The 21,976-nt window shown below is 48.5% G+C and overlaps 1 protein-coding gene across 4 annotated transcripts in view; it reads right to left on the bottom strand.

Moving 5' to 3' along the window:
• Positions 1–10,467: 10,467 nt before the first annotated feature.
• The window catches only part of LOC122543844 (pecanex-like protein 3), a 67,262-nt gene continuing 55,753 nt past the window's right edge, over positions 10,468–21,976 (bottom strand). For 3 of the 4 annotated variants that reach the window (XM_087983754.1, XM_087983753.1, XM_087983756.1), the window contains exons 29-35: positions 19,622–19,725; positions 18,490–18,640; positions 17,167–17,397; positions 16,241–16,515; positions 14,888–15,072; positions 13,772–14,214; positions 10,468–12,198 (exon numbers count right to left, since the gene is read on the bottom strand). In XM_087983754.1, coding sequence (XP_087839880.1) covers positions 12,010–12,198; positions 13,772–14,214; positions 14,888–15,072; positions 16,241–16,515; positions 17,167–17,397; positions 18,490–18,640; positions 19,622–19,725 — 1,578 coding nt within the window. In that variant the 3' untranslated portion in view covers positions 10,468–12,009. The remainder of the gene's footprint in view (positions 12,199–13,771; positions 14,215–14,887; positions 15,073–16,240; positions 16,516–17,166; positions 17,398–18,489; positions 18,641–19,621; positions 19,726–21,976) is intronic. The other variant, XM_087983755.1, reaches the window with a different exon arrangement.

Raw genomic sequence — 21,976 nt, 5'->3', positions numbered from 1 at the left:
AAACCTGTGCCCTCTAGTTTTGGTGAAAAGACCTGGACTATTCACCCTATCCATGCCCCTCATGATTTTATAAACCTTTATAAGGTTACCCCTCAGCCTCGGAGGCTCCAGGGTAAACAGCCCTAGCCTTTTCAGCCTCACCCTATAACTCAAACCCACCAACCCTGGCAACATTCTCATAAATCTTTTCTGAACCCCTTCAGGTTTCACAACATCTTTCCTATAGTAGGGAGACCAGAATTGAACGCAGTATTTCAAAAGTGGCCCAATCAATGTCCTGTACAGCTGCAACATGACCTCCCAACTCAATGCACTGACCAATAAAGGCAAACGTGCCAAACACCTTTGTCACTATCCTGTCTACCTGCAACTACATTTCCATGGGTTTGGAATCACATGTAGGCTGGATCAGGTTAAGATGGCAGATTTCCATCCCTAAAGGGCATTAGTGAACCAGGCATATTATTTGCAACAATCAACAATAGTTGTCCTGGTAACCATTGCGAAAACAAGCCTTATATTCCAAATTTGTTCATGGGATCTAAATTTTATCAACATCCATGACTCGATGTGAACCTATGTATCAGGCCCTTAGCTGAGGCTCTGGATCATGAGTCTTGTGACATTACCACTGAACCATCTACTCAGTTTGTGCATAGGCAACCCTGACAAAACAGCATGAGTTAAAAAGCTAAGTAAGCTGCTTCAAGTAACAGTTCGATCCATGTGGGTCCATCAAGTGACAAGAGATACATTCTCACTTTTTCGAAACAGGAACCAGAACATCTGCAGTCTCCGACTCAAAGACAAAATCCCCTCAGCAGAATTGCCTAATAAGAGACACAGGGTATCTCCCACCTAAACAATTAGCCAGCACAGAGGTACGGTATTCTCTTCAGATGGTTATTTGTGACACAGGCTGTGAAAATCTAGTCAAGTATTTAAATGATCGATGCAAATAAAACAATGTTGAATTATTTCTGTATAAACAGCAGTCTGTACAACATAATTAACACCCACACAAACGAACTTGTGTACACAGTCTCTCACATCCTTCAGCATACAAATACATTTGTATGCAGTGTGTGTAAACACATAAACGTTCAGCTTCAAGCCTTCTCAGCCTTGAGACCCTCCTGGAATCCCAACTCTTCACTTCTCCTTTCACTCAGTGTCATCTTTCTTCAGTTATATAGAGCCACCTCAATTATACCCAGAGCTCTCAAAGTGCTTCCCAGACATAGAAGCACAAATAGGCCATTCAGCCCATCATGTCTCTCTGCCATTCAATGAGATCATTATGGCTCATCTGATAATCCTCAACACTTTCCTGACTATTCCCCTTAATTCCCTCAAGACCCCTGATAGACAGAAACTTCTGTATCTCAGTCCTGAATATCGAAGTTCGACAACCCTTAGTGCTAAAGAATTCAATGGATTCACTAACCTCAAGAGAGAAGAAATTCCTGATCTGTCTTAAATGGGTGACCCCACCCCTCACTTACTCTGAAACATTTCTCTCCAATGCAAGACTCTTGCACAAGGGGGAGCAATCTTCCTGCTTCCCTGTCAAGCCCCTAATGCTCTCAGCTGTTTCAATAAGATTACTCCTCATTCTTTTAAACGCCAATGAGTGTCAGTCCAACCTGTTCAATCTCTTATCAGAAATTCCTCAATTCCCAGAATTAACCTTCAGAACCTTCTCTGGACTACATGCCAATGTATCTTTCCTCAAGTAAGCGCACCAAAACATTTTTCACTGTATTCCAGCCATGGTGTAACTGGCGCCTTGTAAGCAAAACCTCCCTATTTTTATACCCCATTCCCCTTGACATAAAGGCCGACAATTCATTTGCTTTCCCTGTTACCAACTTGTGTTGATACTATGACTTTAAGTGGTGTATTTTGTCCTTTTCTTTAAAATTAAGAGAAATTGAGACAGAGGTACTGAGCAGTCTGCTCAAAACCAGTAAACAGCTTGTGAGCCCTTGGGTTTCTTTTTAAAATGTTGAAACAAAAGCAGCAGCCTGAATGGGTGGGGTCAGGCTCCCACAGAACCAGGATGTTTAGTTTTAGCTTTCCAGGCAGCATTAGGAGGTGGAGAAGTCAACATTTCGGGTATAACCCTTCTTCAGGACTGGGGGCGGGTGTAGGGGCAGCTGCAGATAAAGGGGATGGCAGGGGTGCAGAGTGGGGTAGTGGGGCTAGGTGAAGACAGGTAGAGGGTATGACCTGGTTAGTCAATGGAAGGAATTAATCTGGTTGGTGGCAGGGAGCAGTGGAAGGGATGAGGAGGGTCTAGGAAGGGAGTTGGGGGATGGGGAGGGAGGGTATTCGAAATTGGAGAACTCAATGTTGAGTCCGCCAGGCTGTAGGCTACCCAGGCTGAAGATGAGTTATTGTTCCTCCAATTTGTGCTGAGGTTCATTGTGGCAATGGAGGAGGCCAAGAATGGTCATGTCGGAAAGGGAGTGGGAAGGGGAATTAAAATGGGTGGTGACTGGGAGGTCCAGTCAGCCCCAACAAATTATCCTTGGCCTTCTCCAATGCCAAAATGAATCACAGGGCAAATTAGAGGAATAGCACCTCATTTTCCACCTGGGCAGCCTTTAGCCCGGAGGACTCAACAGTGAGTTCTCCAATTTCAAATAACCTCCCATCCCATCACCCGATTCCCTTCCCAGCCCCTCCCCATGCCTTCCACTGCTCCCTGCCACCAACCGGATTCATTCCTCGTATTGACCAACCAGGTCGTACCCTCTATCCATCCTCACCTATCCCCACTCCCCCACCCTGCCCCTGCCACTCCCTTTATCTGCAGCTCCCCCCACACCCATCCCCAACCCTGAAAAAGGGTTATACCCGAAATGTCAACTTCTCCACCTCCTGATGCTGCCTGGCTGGCTGTGTTCTTCCAGCCTCCTCCCTGTGTATTTCAGATTCCAGCATCTGCAGTTTTGTTTTGTCTCTAATCTAGTTTTAGCTTTCAGCAGTTGCTGGGATCTTGAAGCAGGATGTGGAAGCTCTTATTGCTCTCTCTGTTACAGCTGAAAGCTGGGGTTCTCTCCCTGCTGCTAGAATTGCCTGTGAGATAATCAATTTTACTGAATTTGCCAACAGTGTGTTTATGGAATGTTATATATAGTAGTAGTTTATATATATTACTTTGTCAAGTATTTCGATGGAATTACATGTAAGCCAATTTTTTTTTTGTATTTTAAAATAAAGTGTATTTTGCTTGATAGTTTGACCAATCAAATTGCATCTCGGACATAATGCCTTACATTTACCTTTAACATAAGCAGAAGTTAGCATCTAGACTGTCTTCTTAATATATTTGGAGGAGGTTAGTTCTGGTCCATAATACTACTCAACTTGGATGCTAGCCTTTTCTAATTCGTGGATGAGGAGCCCTAAATCCCTCTGTGCCGCAGCTTTCTGCAATCTTTCTCCATTTAAACGATATTCAGCCAATAATCTATTGAAGTGTAGGTGGAGTACCTTACTGTAGTTTCTCTCTAGTTTCTGGGGCAATATGAGTCAGAGCCTCAGACCTGCTTATCACCAGGTCTTACCACTTTGGAAATTGTCAGTTACCAGGGTGTACAACATTGAGACAGCGAGAAGATGAGGACTGCAGATCAGATTGGAGATCAGAGTCAAAAAGTGCGGTGCTGGAAAAGCACAGCAGGTCAGGCAGCATCCGAGGTGCAGGAGAGTCGACATTTCAGGCATAAGCCCTTCATCAGGAACATTGAAGCAGTGCCAATTTATTCAAAAAAACAATTTGTGTTCCAAATGAGTTAAAGTCAAATGCTGATGCTGTTGATTGTATGTGTCAGAGCATGTGACGTGTCATGTTTGTGTGTCTCTCCTGCACCTTTTCAGAATATCAGCTCTATCCTATCCACCGCAAAGAGCAGAAGGTGCCTTTATTTTCCTTTTCTCCGAGCTCTCCTGTGATAGTGCAGCATTCCAACAGAACAGCTTTGCGAGTGCTAACCTGGCTGTTCCTGTGCTCAGATCTCTAGTGTGTGTCACGTCTTCAGGCCCAGCTGATTTAACCAGCAAAGTGAGAGGCATCTGAGCTGCTTCTGTTTGAAAACCATTCTCTGCAAGCTGCTGCTACATCGGTTACATGAACCAAATGAGAGTTAAGGAAAGAGACCAGTATAAGGGAAGGAAGCCATATACAGCCGTTCCTTGAAGGAACTGATCTTCAAGCCTAAGCAAAAGACTCAGAGATGCTGCAAATGATTGTGGCTCCCGTTCAAAGCATTTAATTTGCAATTTTAAACATTAATCTTATTGAAGTGAATTGGTCTCAGTGGAGTCTATGAAATGTGTCCAAATCCACTCAGGCTCAAACTTTGCCGCACATCCTAGGACAACGAATGCTGGTTGCATCCACACACACATGTGCATGCAAACATATACAGACAATCTGCACACATCCAAATGCAGACAAGCACCACAGATACACACTCTTAACCTCCAGTCTCTCAGCCCTTCAAGATCTCTGTGTTCTAATTCTGGCTGCTTGTGCCTTCCCAATTCTGACTGTTCCAATGTAAGAGTTGTGTTTTATTGTCACATGTACTCAAGTACAGAAAGACAGTGAAAGGTGTTCAATGTCACCTCGCATGGCACCAACTTAGGTACAAAGTACAAATCTTGGATACAAAAAGAAGAATAAAAAGTTGGCATTACCATCATGATTCATATTATAAGTTAGAAATACAACATAGTTAATAGGATTAAAAAGTGTGGCGCTGGAAAAGCACAGCAAGTCAGGCAACATCCGAGGAGCAGGAGAGTCAATGTTTCAGGAACGGGCCCGAAGGGCTTTTGCCCGAAATGTTGACACACCTGCTTCTCTGATGCTGCCTGACTGGCTGTGCTTTTCCAGCGCCACACTTTTTGACTCTGATCTTCAGCACCTACAGTCCTCACTTTCTCCTAGTTAAAAGGATGTACGTTACAGCCAGATAAATCGATAGACAGTACATTGAGGATCAGTGCAGGGGCTTCCGCATGTGGTCAGACTGGACTCAAGCTGGTGAGTACCTGCGCCGGACCCCAGAGCAACTTGCGTTCCCGCTCCACTCTGGCTCTCAGCTCTGTTCCAGCTGCCTTGATCCCGGTACCTAGAATTCCCTCCCTTCACCTCACCATCCCACTCTTCTCCTTTAAGATACTCATTAAAACTTCCTCTTTGACCTGGAGTTTTTAAAAAATCGTGGCTCAGTATTGTAAGTCCATATTCCTGTGAAGTGTCCTGTCAGAGGATCAGTGCGAAGGAAGTGGTTGACAGGTCGCAAAGGGATAAGAAACTCAGATCATGTGTTTGCAGGGATAGATATTCGCCCTCAAGCACTGGCGAGAGAAAGTCTGGCCTCCTTTCAGGCATGGCCCCTAGATTATTTACAACCAAGGGAGGGAAGTCAGGCCTTTGATTTGGCATTTAAAAAAGCTAACTCTGCTGGTGCTGTGCAATCTCAGTACTGCCACTGGAAAGGTCAGTGTAGGTGATGTCCATCATTTTGGCTGGGGCCCTAATCTATCATCGTCTGACTGACTGCTACCTACTGAACTGCAGCCAAAAATCTAAGGGAAGAGGATAAAAGGTTGAGAAATTGAAAATGCCCACGTGATTGTGGAGAGTGCAGATGCTCACACACAGCTACCCGAGTGTGTACCTGCAACTTCCCACGTTACAAATACCCCTCATTCCTTGGCTTAACCTGCTCAGAAACTTCATTAGCAGTGGAGACAACCAGCAATTCAGCAATACAGGCCCAAGAAGGATAGAAAATGCCATTATAGGCTCCCCAAGGTTCGACACTTCATCAGGACCCCTGTGACCTGAAACCTCAGCGTGTACCTGGAAACCAGCATTTGTTTGGGAAGAGGTTTGAATAGCATGGCGCCAAAGTTCTGGAGTGAAGTCACAGGTCAGCCGTCATCTAGTGTCAGAGCAGGGCCCACAGCATGAATGGCCTCCAAATGTCTGTTAATACGAATGGACAGTTCACTCTCGACCCCACAGAATGGTGAATGCGGAAAGCAAGAATGCGTACAATTACCAGAGACTAGCATTACAGTAGCGTTGATGGAGATTTACTCCATGTAGGAATACAGTAGCAGGTGGAGGCCATTTAGCTCCTCATTCAGTAAGATTGTGGCTTCAATTTCACTTTCCTACCCACCCCAATTGTCCTTTTAACCCCATGCCAATCAAGAATCTCCTTATTTAATGATCCTGTCTCTAATGCTCTTTAGCAAAGAGAATTCAACAGACTAACAACCAACATTTTTAAAAAACTCTCCCCGCCTCCCACCCCAGTGGGACTCTCTGTTCTTTCCAGTCTGGCAGTAAGACACACTGCCGTTCTGCCATTCTCATATTCCAATTACTTAATCTGCACCTTTTGTTTCCCACTCCCCCCACCTATTGCATAATGCTGCCCCCTCCACGTCCGTTCTGAAGAGTCAACTAGACTCAAAATGTTAGCTTGCTCTCTCCCCATGGATGTTGCCTGACCTACAGTGATCACCAGCATTTGTTTTTGTTTTCAGTAGATTCCAGTATCTGCAGTAATTTGCTCCTGTATCATTTTTAAAAAGTGTTAAATTGGAGAATTCCTTGCTTTTAATTGGTTTTTCTTTTATTCACTTGTGGGAAGTGGGTGTCTCTACCTGACAGCATTTATTGCCCTCTCCTAGTAGCCCCCTTGGGAAGGTGGTGGTGAGCTGCCTTCTTGAAGTGCTGCAGTCCATGTGCTGTGGGGTGACCCACAAAGCCCACAAGTTCTATCTCTCAGACACAGGGGCTTCCTCGTCAGTATCTGCCCTGTATCGAACCCTGTGCTGAGAGTGTCTGATGGGACAGTGCTCATAGAGCTTTACTCTGAGTTTAAAAAAGGGCCCACAGATCCTCAAAGCTTGAAGTACAAAAACAAGAGTAGTGGAGAACATTTTTAAAATTTATAAATCAACTTTTATTACAGTACTGTGAACAATGCTTCATATTGTACAAGCTCTCCTTACGATACCGTATAAAACAAGTTGTCATTTCAAAGTTTACAGGACAATATTTTTTTCTTTCAAAGATATGTACAGAAAATTGTCAAACTTCATTTTCTACAAATCAACAGAAAAGGAGGCAGAACAAATTCTTCACCTCAGAATAGAAACATAAATAAAGCAGAATTCTGCATCAAGATCAGGCAGAGGGGTCAAACCCAGCCCCATAGCATTGTGGAAAAAAAAGATTGTCTGGATCTGAATGGAATACCTGCCCCAAGACATTGAGACGCCCAACAGCAGGCTTCCCTCCCCAGCCCCACGGACTCGAGTGTTCCCCTCCTGCAAGGGCAAGGAGGGATGACAAGAACAGCCCCTCTCTGGGCAGCTCCAATTGAAGGAGTGAACGATCAGTTGCACCTGGAGCCAAGTGCCACCCATGCCCCAACACCCGCTGCTATCTAGTGACAGTGCCCCGAGGGTAGTGTTTAAAGCAGTGGGTGCTTTTGCTGGGAAATGGTTGCCAGGGAAGGTCAGCGAGGAGGGCAAGGTCACCCAGTGACGACCTCAGAAGCCCTGTGCACTCGCCTGATAAAGGCAAGGCTGCCATTTCCAGCACGAAGTCCTGCCCTATAAAGCAGCTGTCTGCTGATAAGGAGGTGGCATTACTAAGTGATTTATCCTTTCTGGCCTGCGGAGTGCTCAAAGGGCCTCTTGAGGTTTCTCAATGGATGTACGTGACCACGTCCCAGCAGCTCCCATGCTACATCTTATCCTGAGTGGTGGGGAGGGGCGCACCCTGAAAAATACCTACATCTCTCCCAAATGGAAGGACATGTGGCTGCAGGGGGACCTACGTCAGAACAGAACTGCCATCGACAAACAGGCAGTGGGGCAGATCAACTGCAATGTAGGAAGGACAAGTCCTGGCCAGCTGCTGACCCTTTAGGGGAAGACGACCTGACTGCGTATTCCCCGACACCTTCTTCTGGTTGGGATTCTGCATGAGGATGGAAATTAACTCTGGAGAACTCCGCACACAGAGTTCAGTTTATGGGAGGAAATTAGCAGGGCTATAAGGAATAGCAGAGAGCGTGATCAACCCTCTAGCTTTTGTGAAAAGTAGAAGCACAGTGGCTCAATGGATACCACATTATTCCGTGTCACTGTTAGATAAGCAGACAGGAAGAAGGAGAAATCAAACATAAAAAGAGGCAGAAGCAATCTGCTCTTCATCTTCCCAGTTGTTAAAATGCTTAAGAATCAGTTGGATTTCAAGGACAGTTTTGACTGATCCCATCACTGAGGAGCTTGGCAGTGAGACCATCCATGAACACAGGGTTTGGGAGAATCTTTCGAATTGTGATGCTGAAGTTGCTTTCAACTGTGCCTGTGTTTTCAAAACACTGATAAATGGTCACGGGGCACTCAGAAGTAAATTTTTCTGTACACACCGGCTGGATACAGGGCTGTGGAAGAGCCTTCTGAAATTTACTCTGCAGAGCCACTTTGTGGCTAACACCCAGAACTGCACTGTTACAGCTGACAAGAAAAATGATTTGGAGAGGTGGATAAAGTTAAAAATCACCCAACACCAGGTTATAGTCCAACAGGTTTAATTGGAAGCACTAGCTTTCGGAGTGCTGCTCCTTCATCAGGTTGACAACCACGTGATGAAGGAGCGAAGCTCCAAAAGCTAGTGTGCTTCCAATTAAACCTGTTGGACTATAACCTGGTGTTGGGTGATTTTTTGTCTTAGAAAAAAAGTGCCTGGGAAGTTTGGATGCAAGTTTTAGTGGGATGGTAGAAGACTGTTTAAAAAAGAAATGACCCAGGAGGTGTGGACAGGAATGCATAGCCCTGCACAAGAACTTTTCATCCATCTAGTTAATGTGGAAGAGAAAAGGTAAAAAGGGTAGAGAACTCCCCTGAGGGACTTGCATTCCCTTTTAAGATTCCAGTTTGTCAACCTTCAAGAATGAAAGCCGCCTACTGTACAAGGTACACTCAGCTGGGATCCCTAATACATACAAAGTCAAATCTGTTAAAACGATGAAACACCGAAAACCCCCATCCCGTCACCACCCTTCACAGTGATCAAACCTCCATCAATTTACTGAGGTTTTCACTACAAGGGAGCCACTGACCTGGACTCAGACGCCAGCGCAAAGGGCGATCACTAACAACAGCTGACGACAATTCCGATGTAATCATAAACCAAATGCTTTCAGAAATTAACGTCTTTTTTTTAAAACTCAAAAAAAAACCCAAACCCCCTTCTGCTGAAGTTGCGCTTGATAAGAAAGCAATCTTTAAAACAAAATACTCAATCAAATGTCCATCGTAAGTCCCCAACTAAAACGTTGGCTAAGGTGCAAGATTCACAGCAAGTGAGACTGTCACGCATGGTTGGTAAGTGGTGGCCCTTAAACAGCAGGCTCCCTCTGGGCTCCTTCCACACCCCCGCTCTCACACTGCACATGAGCTATGAACCAACACTTCTGAGACACAACTGGGCAGCAAGTCCCTTTAGACAAAATGCACTCCCGTCACCTCCGGACCAGCAGCCAATGCTGGCCTCTTCAGTCATGCCAGGTATCCCAAAGACTATTGGACCGATAGGAGAAGATGCAGAACATCACAGATCCAACAAGAGGGAGAGGTTGGATCTTCAAGCGGTCAGGTAGGTCCCCAGGCTTGATGAAGGTGGTTACAGGTTTAATTTCATAGGCTTTCCAGAGTTTGGTCAGAGGGGCAACGGGCCCAGGACCACCCAACCAGATTGCCTGCCCCACTCTCACAGGTCACCTGCTCCACTCCCCCCTCACTCCCCCTCCCCGGCCACCTACCCAACTCTCACAGGTCACCTGCTCCACTCCCCCCTCACTCCCCCTCCCCGGCCACCTGCCCCCACTCTCACAGGTCACCTGCTCCACTCCCCCCTCACTCCCCCTCCCCGGCCACCTACCCAACTCTCACAGGTCACCTGCTCCACTCCCCCCTCACTCCCCCGGCCACCTGCCCCCACTCTCACAGGTCACCTGCTCCACTCCCCCCCTCACTCCCCCGGCCACCTGCCCCCACTCTCACAGGTCACCTGCTCCACTCCCCCCTCACTCCCCCGGCCACCTGCCCCCACTCTCACAGGTCACCCGCTCCACTCCCCCCTCACTCTCCCGGCAGCCAGCCCCCACCACAGATCACCTGCTCCACTTCCCCCTCACTCCCCCGGCCGCCTGCCCCCACTCTCACAGATCACCCGGTCCACTCCCCCCCTCACTCTCCCGGCAGCCAGCCCCCACCACAGGTCACCTGCTCCACTCCCCCAGCCGCCTGCCCCCACTCTCACAGATCACCCGCTCCACTCCCCCCCTCACTCTCCCGGCAGCCAGCCCCCACCACAGGTCACCTGCTCCTCTCCCCCAGCCGCCTGCCCCCACTCTCACAGGTCACTTGCTCCATTCCCACCCCCCAGGCTTCTTAGTTTGCTGCAAGGGGTCAGGACAATTTTTTTAGATTCAAAATGGGTAAATATTTGAGAAGTCTGGTCTACTCTTGATCAGCTGGAGGGACTTGGATTCAGCACCATTGCTCTCCTCACCTGGGCTACAGTTACAGGCAGGGGTAGTCATGGGCACAATTGTGATGTGCGAGGGCACGGGCATATATCACACACTCACACAAGCAAAACTGGCACAAAGTAAGAACCCAACAGAGTGCCTGGCAGACCCTTATAAACTCAGCAACAGTGTGCTTGCTACTCCAAGAGATCGCTAACCACAGGAGATATTCACCCACGCAGCACGTTGACAGATGAGAGATAGGGCCCAAAACCCTGGGACCACACCCCCATTCCCCACCTCTGGGTTTGACCCTCCACAGTGCCAGCAAACCAGAATTATTGACAAGGAACTAACCCTTTTCCCCTCCCCAGAAATGGGGGGGGGGGGGACTCTGGCCTCTCCTTTGCATGGAGCTCAGACCATCCCCCACCAGGACACACCAATATGGTGACACATCCGCTAACGTTAAAGGCCAGCCACCTTGGCCATGCCAACAAGCTGCGACAGAGAGAAAGGAAACATGAAGGGATCTGGTTAGATTTTAATCTGTGGCAAAAAGAATGACCAACCCTCGACTCCAGTTCCACACTATCTGAGGGATAAAGGTCTCCTGCAAGTTTTCTACAAAGCTCCTGGTCCAAGTGGATTCGCAACTGTAAGAGAGCTAGTGTCTATAGGATTGTGCTTAGTCTGAAGGGTTGGGAAGAACTGTCCCAAAGACTTGCGGCCGGTCATCTCACATGGTGTTATAGCTTCGAGGAGATTCTGTCAGCCTTCAGGTGGAAGAAGATAGTGCAGGAGACCACCAGAGAAAGCGTTAGACCGTCACAGCTGGCATTAAAACAGCAACTGCCCCACATTGCCAACAGTCTGTTGAAACCACACATCGCAGCCCAGTTGTATGGGACCCTTGGCCTGCTGTGAGTGTGCTAACTGACTGACAATCCCAGGGAGGGAGGGAGGGAGGGAGAGTTTAAAAGGTCTCTTTAATAAAAACGGTGAAATAAAGGAAGGAAACATAGAATGCCCACTTCGACCTAACTCAGGCTGTTCCACCTTGAACCTTGCTGGGCTCAACACATCTTGGGCACGAGGCTATTAGATCCACTCAGTGGTTGGATTGCAAGAGATGTAGGGCACACCTCGAGCTGGCCAAACTCTTCAGGACTCTTCCGGAACTTGGATGTCTGGACGTGAGCGTCATCCCTTGAGCTAGAGCTGGCCGCCTCGTCAGCCATCAGTAAGACACTCCTCAACCTGTTCCCCTGCCACCCTCCCAAGCACCATATCATCTTTAAAGACTGCTCGCAAGTGCCACACACAGGAAGATATGTGAGATGGACAGAGAGAGAAAGCAAGAGAGAGAGAGAGAGAGCACATAAACCAGAGGGTCTACCACACCTCAACGGTGCTTCCTCAGTTAGAACTGGTGGTCCAGTAGCGACTGCACTGCCGTGTTCTCTGGCTCCTCCTTTGGCTCCCATTCCTTCGATTCATGGCCCCCTCCTCTGGACAGTGGGATGGCATCCACGGGCACCTGTTCCAATCTCAGCGAAAAGGCATCCCCTTCAGGGACTTGACTGAGGTCGCATGGTGGATGACAAGGCACCTTGAGGAGAAGAGAGAGGGCGATAGCAATGAACTCTGAATTGAATTATTACAATAAGAAATGCAGAGGCGCTGGTGTAGGATGAACCGTGAACTGAGAGGATTGAAGTCGCAATGAAGGTTAAGCAGACGGGACTATCTCTTTCTGTAACAGACGGACCAGGAGCAGGAGTAGGGAATTCAGCCCCTTGAGTCTGGCTCTACTATTTAACATGATCAAGGCTAAGGGAGCTGAAGAACGGTCTGACTGAGCTCTTTAAAATTGCGAAGATCCATCAGGTTAGGGGAACTCAGGGTCACTAATAAATCTAATTGGGAATACAGACACTTGGAAGAGGAACTTCAGGACAACCTGGCTGGGCAGGGGTAAACTCACTGTGGCTATACAGAGACGGAGTTAAAGGGGAGAAATAACAGAAGGAAATGCCGATAGGTGAAGACGTAGAAGGTGTAGGAGCAGGTTTCTGTGCAGCATAAATACCAGCACGGAGCAGGTGGGCTGATGGGCCGCTTTCTGCCTGGCTGTCTTTAAATAGTGACTGGTGCTGAGTCAATTGTGAAACAGCGTGACGGATATTTTCAGGAATAAAGAGTGCAGGCGGCTGTGTATTCAGAGATAGGTTGCGGGTCAGCCATGATTCCACTTAATGAGGTAGTACAATCTCGAGTGGCTGAAAGGCCTCCCTCCCATCGATCCAGTCCCCTCTGTCAGCTGAGGATCAGTGGGCGCGAGACACTCAATCCTTCCTGCTGCTCCCAGGACTGGTGGGACCAAATTCCTGCCAACAGGGCGGCTCAGTGCTGAGCGCAGCTACCTCATGGCGCCAGGGATCCTGGTTCGGTTCCAGCCTTGGACAACTGCGTGGAGTTTGCACATGAGAACATAGAATAGTACAGCACAGGAATGGGCCCTTCAGCCCACCATGTTGTGCCAAATGTGACGCCAAGTTTAACTAATCCCTCCTGCCTGTCCTTGGTCCATATCCCTCCATTCTTCATGTGCTTATCTAAAAGTCTCTCAAAGGCCCTTATCGTATCTATCTCTGGCAGAGCATTCCAGACTCTTTCAAAAAGAAAAGTTGCCCCTCACATCTCCTTTGACCTTTCCCCCCTCTCACCTTAAGTGCATGCTCCCCAGCATTAGACATTTCAACTCTGGGAAGAAGCTTCTAACCGTCAACTCTGTCGATGCATCTCATAATTTTATAGATCTCTATCAAGTCTCCCCTCAGCCTCCGCTGCTCCAGAGAAAACAACCAGAGTTTTTCTGGCCTCTCCTTTCGCTCTAATCCTGACAGCATCCTGGTAAACACCTTCTGCACCCTTTCCAAAGCCTCCACATCCTTTCTGTAATGTCTGCGTGGGTTTCCTCCAGGTGCTCCGGTTTCCTCCCACACTCCCAAGGTGTGCAGGTTAGGGTGGATTGGCCATAGTGTTCAAGGATATGTAGGCTAGGTGGATGAGCCATGGGAAACACTGGAGTTGCGGGGGAGGCTCTTTGGAGGGTCAGAGCGGACTCGATGGGCTGAATGGCTTGCCTCCACACCGCAAGGATTCTACGATTCTAACCGTACCTGGGATCGTGGCAGGCTTCCTTTGGCTGGCGTCCCCACGGCACTGCCGTTGGACTGGGTCCCAGAACCGGTGTCCCAGTCGGCGCCCGGCAATCCGTTGACCCCTCTCCGGCCCGGCAAGCTCCACTTGCCGTGAGGCCCCTCGTAGGTGAAGTTGACGGAGGAGGTCAAGCCGGCGCGGTGGAGGACCCGGACCGGCCCGGATCCATCCAGCTGGGTGCCCGTCGGGAAGCGGTCTGTCTGAGACGTGGTGGACACCAGCGAGCTGTTGAACGAGAGCTGGCTAGAGGACAGCCTCTGACTGAGGAGCCCCTGGATGGAGGAAGTCCTTTGTAAGGAGTGGCTACTCTCCCGCCGAGGCTCCGACTGGGCTAAAAGTGAAAGCTGCAGTGGCTGCGGCCGAGTAGACCAGGCCAGTCCAGGCTGAGAGCTCGCATCACTTCCTGAGGGCGGGAAACATTTCCATTAGGTGCTGACATCCATACAACAACAACCTGCATTCATTTAGCATCTCGCAAACACTCGAAAGGTGCTTCACAGGAACTAAATATGAAAGAGAAACCAAGTGCGGGCGACTGAAAACTTGGAGGGTTGGTGTCAGGAGCATCTTAGAAAGAGACAAAAAGAAAAAAAAAGACATGGAGAGGTTTAGGAGGGATTCTGGAACTTGGGATCAGGCACAGCCCACAGATGATGGAGCGATGGGAGTTGGGGGAAGCGTGAGAGGCTGGAAATTGAGGAGGAGTGCAAAGATCTCGAGATGCTGGAGACAGTTACAATGACAGGAAGGGGCAAGGCTCCAGTGGAAGTCAAGAACAAAACTGACCATTTCAAATTCGAGGCATTGCCGGACTGGAAGCCAATAGAGGTCATAGATTAAAGGGAGTGGGAGTGAAGATGGGGAATGGTATGGGTGAGCTAATGGGTGGAGCTGAGAGTTCGGGTTTTGGACAGCAGAGTTTTGGATGAACTGAATTTGAAGAGAGCTGTGGAAGATCCCTGCCAGGAGAGCAGCGAGACTGTGTTTAGTGAAACCAATTGTTTTCAGTTTGAAAGGTGAGGAGACAATTGCAAGACAATGAATGAATCCTGGCAGAGGGGCTAGGAGCAGCTCACCTGATTGAGGCTGGCTTGTGGCAACAGGGCCCTGAGGGTTGACAGCTCCAACTCCACTCTGTGATGTGCTGCTGTGGATCACGTGTACTGCCGGGTTGTTGCTGATGGATGAAGAGCCCCCTCCGCAGTCCGAGTCCTCGATGTTGCCCCCGCTGTTGCAGCCTGCACCACATCCCTTCTGCAGCCTAGCAGGAACACACAAAGACACGAGTGGGAAGAGGGGTACGACAAAGCTGCACTCACTTTCTCTCCCTTGGCAGGGTCACCCCGAGACACAAGGAGTCAAAACCTGGGCAGGAGTCCCTGTGGTTACCAATCTTCACATTCAAAAATCCATAAAAACACTTGGAACATCTTGATTAAACCTCCCCTTCAGCTTCCCTGATCTCAAAACAACAACTCCCAACTTCTCCAGTCCCTCTGCTGTGGCATTTTTCTTTATATTTATTCACATAGGCATTGCTGGGAATTATTATCCAACCCTAATTGCCCAGGGGGGAGTTCAGAGTCACCTACACTGCCGTAGAGTCACATGTAGGCCAGACCAGGTAAGGATGGCAGATTTTCCCTCCCTAAGGGACATTAGTGAAGCAGATGGAATTTCCTGAAAATTGACAATGGTTTCATGGTCATCATTAGACTCTTAATTCCAGATATTTTGTTGAACTCAATTCCACATACTGCCAGGAGAGATTCAAATCCCAGGTAACCTAGGTCTCTGGATGAATAGCCTGGCAATAAATATCATTAGGAGACAGTGAGGTCTGCAGATGCTGGAGATCAGAGTTGAAAGTGTGTTGCTGGAAAAGCACAGCTGGTCAGACAGCATCCGAGAAGCAGGAAAATCAACGTTTCAGGCCGGAGCTGATGAAGGGCTCCATCCCGAAACGTCGATTTTCCTGCCCCTTGGATGCTGCCTGACCTGCTGTGCTTTTCCAGCAACACTCTCTCAACAATAAGTATCACCAGGCCATCCCTTCCCGTTCTCGCAAATCTCTCCTGCACCATCTCTTGGAAATCCTTTCTAACATGTGGTGGTACCCCCTCCCCACAAGATCCCAAATGGGACCAAACCAGTTTAAGCACAATGCTTTTCTATTCATAAAGCCCAGGCCTCCACTGTCCCCATCAGAGGGTCGGCTCTTGCAGTCTTGTCTTTTCCTGTTAAGCCAGCAACTTCACAACAGTTAGCGGATCACCTTGACAAACTTACTCTGCCTCATCACCGTTTCGGGTGGCAATTCCCGGATCGGAATGGTGCGACATGAGCCGACAAATTAAGGCGGCACTAAGATCGGGATTGGCCTGAACGGCCTGCCCTGAGCTCACCGCCCTGCGGATTCGGGACCTCACCTCTCCCAGCTGGAGATGAACCAGCTGGAGATGTTCCTCAGGCTGACCGGCTCTCCCCAGATGCTGCGGAGCTGAGTGTGCTGGCCCGCGTACGAGGTGGTCAACGGTGAGACGTAGATGGGGTAGCCGATGGGCTGGTCGCACGATGAGTTGATCATGTTGCGCAGGGCCTGCTTGGCGTTCTGGATGCTGCCACGCTCTGGGTTCCGGTTGCGCAGGAACACCAGCTCCTGCTGTTGCCCTGACCACAGGCCGCGCACGCACTCCCGGTTCACCTGCAGCCGAGACAAACAAAACAGAGAGGAAATAAAAGGCAAACAAGCTATCCGAGTCCTCCTGCATTGTCCATTTGATTATATTGTGAAGTGTATCCATGCAATGACCACGTTGAATGGCAGGACAGGCTCAATGGCCTACTCCCATTCCTCTATCGCTTTGGAAAAGTGCAGCATAGTGATATGTGGACTCAAAAAGTTAACTTGAGGCAAAAATGAGGTTTTTAACCCCTGAAAGTTACACAAAAAATGATTTGGTCAAACTTTAAGGGGAACAGAAGAGTTAGTGAAGAGAAAACCTTTCTGCCCACTGCATAGATTAGGACTAGGCTGCACTGACTAAAAAAATAAGAGACTGGCCTTTTGGGAACGAAGAGAGGAAACATCCTGGCACAAAGGTTTAGAACTCTCTTCTGCAAACAGTGACCAATGCGGGAACGAAGCCAGTTAAAATAAAAACTGAAGATTTCATCGAACGAAGGAGGTGGGGTTAAATTTGGATTTAGGTCACATGTCAGCTGAACGTGCTCCTCCTGATGCAAAGTTCCCAGAATGCACTGGGAGCTGTGGAACCCCCCCCCCCCCTACTCCCCCCCCCCCCCCCTACTCCCCCCCCCCCACCATGCTGTATAAGATGACATTACCCATTACCTTAATGACACGGAAACTCAGGTATCGCTTGTTGAGCATGATGATCTTGTACTCATCGCTACCGTCGTCCATCACATGGCGCAGTGCCAGCAGTGACTGGGTGTTGGTAAGTATGGCATTACGCCAGGCTGGATCACCCTCATGGGAGATCACCATCTTCTCGTCATTGTTGGTGATGGCATCGAACAGCACGGCAGGGTCATCGTACTCATCGGGGGACGTGAAGTGATCCTGGGCAACAACAGTCATAGAGTCAGAGGACTCTACAACACGGAAATATTCCCTTCGGCCCAATTTGTCCAGAGATCCTAAATTAATAAGGGCGGCATGGTGGCTAGCACTGCTGCCTCACAGCGCCAGAGACCCGGGTTCAATTCCCGCCTCAGGCAACTGTCTGTGTGGACTTTGCACATTCTCCCCGTGTCTGCGTAGGTTTCATCCGGATGCTCCGGTTTCCTCCCACAATCCAAAAATGTGCAGGTCAGGTGAATTGGCCATGCTAAATTGCCTGTAGTGTTAGGTGAAGGGGTAAATGTAGGGGTATGTGTCTGGGTGGGTTGCTCTTCGGAGGGTTGGTGTGGACTTGTTGGGCCGAAGGGCCTGTTTTCACACTAAGTAATCTAATCTTAATCTAGTCCCATTTGCTAGCATTTGGCACATATCCCTCTAAACCCTTCCTATTCATGTCCCCATCCAGATGCCTTTTAAATGTTGTCATTGTACCAGCCTCCACCAGCTCATTCCATACACACACCACCCTCTACATGAAACAGTTGTCCCTTAGGTCGCTTTTATATCTTTCCCCCCTCACCTTAAACCTACGCCCTCTAGTTATGGAATCCCCTACCCTGGGGAAAAGATCTTGACTATTCACCATATCTAATTTTATAAATCTCTAGAAGGCCACCCCTCAGCCTCCGACGCTCCAGGGAAAATAGCCTCATCCTGTTCAGCCTCTCCCTATATCTCAAACCCTCCAACCCTGGCAACATCCTTGTAAATCTTTTCTGAACCCTTTCAAGTTTCACAACATCTTTCTTACAGCAAGGAGACCGGAACGGAATGCAGTATTCCAAAAGTGGCCTAACCAATGTCCTGTACAGCCGCAACGTGACCTCCCAACTCCCATACTCAATGCATTGACCAATACAGGCAAGTGTACCAGAGGGGAGAGAAAAAAACAGCCAGTGCAAATCAGACAGAACACTGAATCACTGGGACTGGTCTGTGGCCCAGAGATGCCCAGACAGCACAGTCTTCTGCCCACCTGCACCCTGTTTGACAGTACCTAATACCCTCCATTGCTGCAGATCCACTCCATACCTGATGCAGCTTCAGTGACATCCGGACCCCGGGAGCCACTACTTTCTGCAGTAACTCCATGTCGACAAAGACCCACTCGTCCCGAGGGCAGGTGATCCGGAAATCACCTTTGAACAGGGCGTGCAGCCCATACAGGAATGGCTCCAGACTGCTGTGAGAGAAACAGACGGGGGGGGGGGGGAAAGGGGGAGGGGGGGGCAGAGACACAACGGCATGGTAAGATTAATGTCAAAGATCCTCCAACACCTGTTCAGCATTCCCATATTCCTGATGCTTGTGGTGGAATTCCCATTCGGATACATGAAATACCGTTAATCTAACCTCTCCTGGACCATATCCCAATTCCATCCGGCTCACGCTGACCTACCAACATTTCTCACACGCCTCAAGCAGGGTGACCAACACTGGCCCCAACAAATACCTTGATATTAAAATTCATATCCCTATCTTCAAATCCCACTCATCCCCTTCCTATCTCTGTATCTACCTCAGAGTCCTACGCCCATCTGGGATCTCTGTGCAAGGGACCTGAAATGGGGGAATGTACAATCGCCCAATTCTCATTACTCCACCATAGGCAACCCTTCATATGCTCGGCCTCCCCAAAAACCTCTCTCTCACCCTCCTCCTTGAAACCAGCCGCTTTAACCAAGCTTTTGGCTTCCTCACTGGTCTGGAGCTTAGCTGACATTGGGCTGAAGGGAAACATAAATATCTGTGTAATCTGAGCTCATGCCAGATCAATAAAGCTGCAGTCCCACTGCAATGTTTGCTGACTGCACTGGATAGTCCGTACCAGAGTGGTCATGGAACCTCAACATTCACCCATCCTCTGGACAAAGGGCCTCTGGCCCCAGACGTGGACTCGAGCTTTTCTGGCTTTGAGTATTCATTGTGTGTTTACCGTGAGGTCCAACCTGACTGATCAACACTGAACTCAGCAGGTCAGCAAGAAGCACTCCCTCCATCCAACAGCAACACTCGCCTGAAAACTGCTGTCACTGCATTCCGTAACCACTGACACAACACCCCAACTCACACCACCCCCTGCTTTTCTGAGCTGCAGACAGTGAGATGAAGGAGCCTGCGTATGCAGGCAAGGTGGTTGGACCCTCTCCGCTCGCTCACTTACCTGGCTGACATGCTGTGGGAAGCTGTCCCCAGGGCTCTCCGGCCAAGGATGCAGAGTCCGAAACACAAGGTCACCAGGTGAGAGGTCCTGTCACTCTCCACAGACTTCATAAGATGGTGGTGGGCGGAAATTAGACAGAGAGGAAGATAGAGTTACATTAGTCAACTGAGTTGGACCAAAAACTCAGGACTCAATTTCACTTTGACAGTGTCCAGCATTGTACCATTGAACATAACATCTGGCTGTGCTGGGACTGGGGTGACTGGGGGAAAGGACAGAAGAGGAGGTCAAACAAGTGACTGCTTTCAAGGTGACCAATTTGGGATGTTTGTGTAAAAAACACAACTCTCAGCCCAGCACAAATACAAGTCCAACACCATTGGAGGAATGTGACTTTAAATACATCCACAAACCAATGGGGGTAATTATAGAAGGACAAAACAATGAACAGAATCCTAATGGGAGGGATCTCAGAATCCCAGGCCTAAAGGATGAAGTAACAAGGACAGTTTACATTGAATTTTATTCCCTCAAGTGTAGACAATTAAGGAAAGATCTTTTCAAGGTATTTGAGACAAAGAGAAGACAGAGAAAATATTCTCCCTGATTGGAGCAGGCATCAATCTTCATTATAACATCCCAGAAATAGCTGTAAAACAGGAAATCGGAGGTGGGCAGGAATTCAAGAGAATTATGAACCCCTGGGAAATGGTACAGTGTAAGGGCAAACTGACAAGTGCGCAGGCCCTGATGGGCTTCATCCCAGGGTCTTAAAAGAAATAGTGAGTGAGATAGCTGATGCTGTGGCTTTCAGTTTCCAAAACTCCCTTTACTCGGGATGGTTTCTTTAGACTTAGCGAACGTAGAACATGGTGAGTGTAACACCTCTATTCTAAAAGGATGGGAGACAGAAAGCAGTACACTACAGGCCAATTAGCTCAACATCTCTAATAGGGAGGATGTTAGGAACTATTATTAAACACATTTCACACATGGAAAAGTTCACAGTAGAGACCACATGATTTTGTGAAAGGGAAACCATTTTGAACCAATTTGTCGGAATTCTTCAAAGTAACGTGCTGTGGACGAAAGAGGGATGTAATGTGTTCAGATTTCCAGAAGGAATTTGATAAGGTGCCACAAAGGTTAATGTAGAAAAATCAAGGCTTATGCTGTTTGACAACATCTTGGGTGGATAGACAATTGGCAGCTTAATGCCAGAGAGTAGGCAGGACAGTCATTTTACGGTTGGCAAGATGTTCCGAGTGGCGGGCCTCCAGAGTCAGTGCTGTGGCAATTTACAATTTAGACAAATGGCTTAGATGAAAGGACTAAAAGTTTAAGTCACATTTACCGATGTCAGAACGACAGGTAGAAAGGCAAGTTGTGAGGAGACCATAGTGATATAGTTAGGTTAACCGAGTGGGCAAAAATGTGGTAAGTGGAATATAATGTAGGAAAATCTACAATTGTCCATCAAGAACAAAAAGGAAGCATCTAAATGATGAGAGAAAAGCAGAAGGAGTGGAGTGTCTGAGTGGGAAGGGACAGCAAGTAATTAGGAAAACTAATAGAATGAAGGGAAATGAATATACAAGCAGGAAGGTCAGAGATTGGTGAGATCACATCGAGAGTATTGTATACAGTATCGGTCACCCTGTTTAAGGAAGGACACAAATGCACTGGAAGTAGTACAGAGAAGGTTCACTAGACCATCACCCCAAGCATGCGGTTCTGTGCAGAAAGAGACCATTCGGCCCATCGAGTGAAACTGGCCTTCTGAACAGCAGCCACCCAGACCCCTACCATATCCTTATAACCCCACATTTCCTATGGCTAACCACCCTAACTTGCACACCCCTGGGCACTATGGGACAATTTAGCATGTTCAATCCACCCTAACCTGCACATCCCTGGGACACTCTGGGACAATTTAGCACGGCCAATCCACCTTAACCTGCACATCCCTGGACACTATGGGACAATTTAGCACGGCCAATCCACCCTAACCTGCACATCCCTGGACACTATGGGACAATTTAGCACGGCCAATCCACCCTAACCTGCACATCCCTGGACAGTATGGGACAATTTAGCACGGCCAACCCACCCTAACCTGCACATCCCTGGGCACTATGGGACAATTTAGCACGGCCAATCCATCCTAACCTGCACATCCCTGGGCACTATGGGGCAATTTAGCATAGCCAATCCACCCTAACCTGCACATCCCTGGACAATATGGGACAATTTAGCACGGCCAATCCACCTTAACCTGCACATCCCTGGACACTATGGGACAATTTAGCACGGCCAATCCACCCTAACCTGCACATCCCTGGACACTATGGGACA

The sequence above is a fragment of the Chiloscyllium plagiosum genome, unplaced genomic scaffold (assembly GCF_037043375.1).
Source record: "Chiloscyllium plagiosum isolate Xiang-an unplaced genomic scaffold, Cpla_swu_hap1 HiC_scaffold_46, whole genome shotgun sequence".
NCBI lineage: Eukaryota > Metazoa > Chordata > Chondrichthyes > Orectolobiformes > Hemiscylliidae > Chiloscyllium > Chiloscyllium plagiosum.
This window is presented reverse-complemented; position numbering and strand designations above follow the sequence as displayed.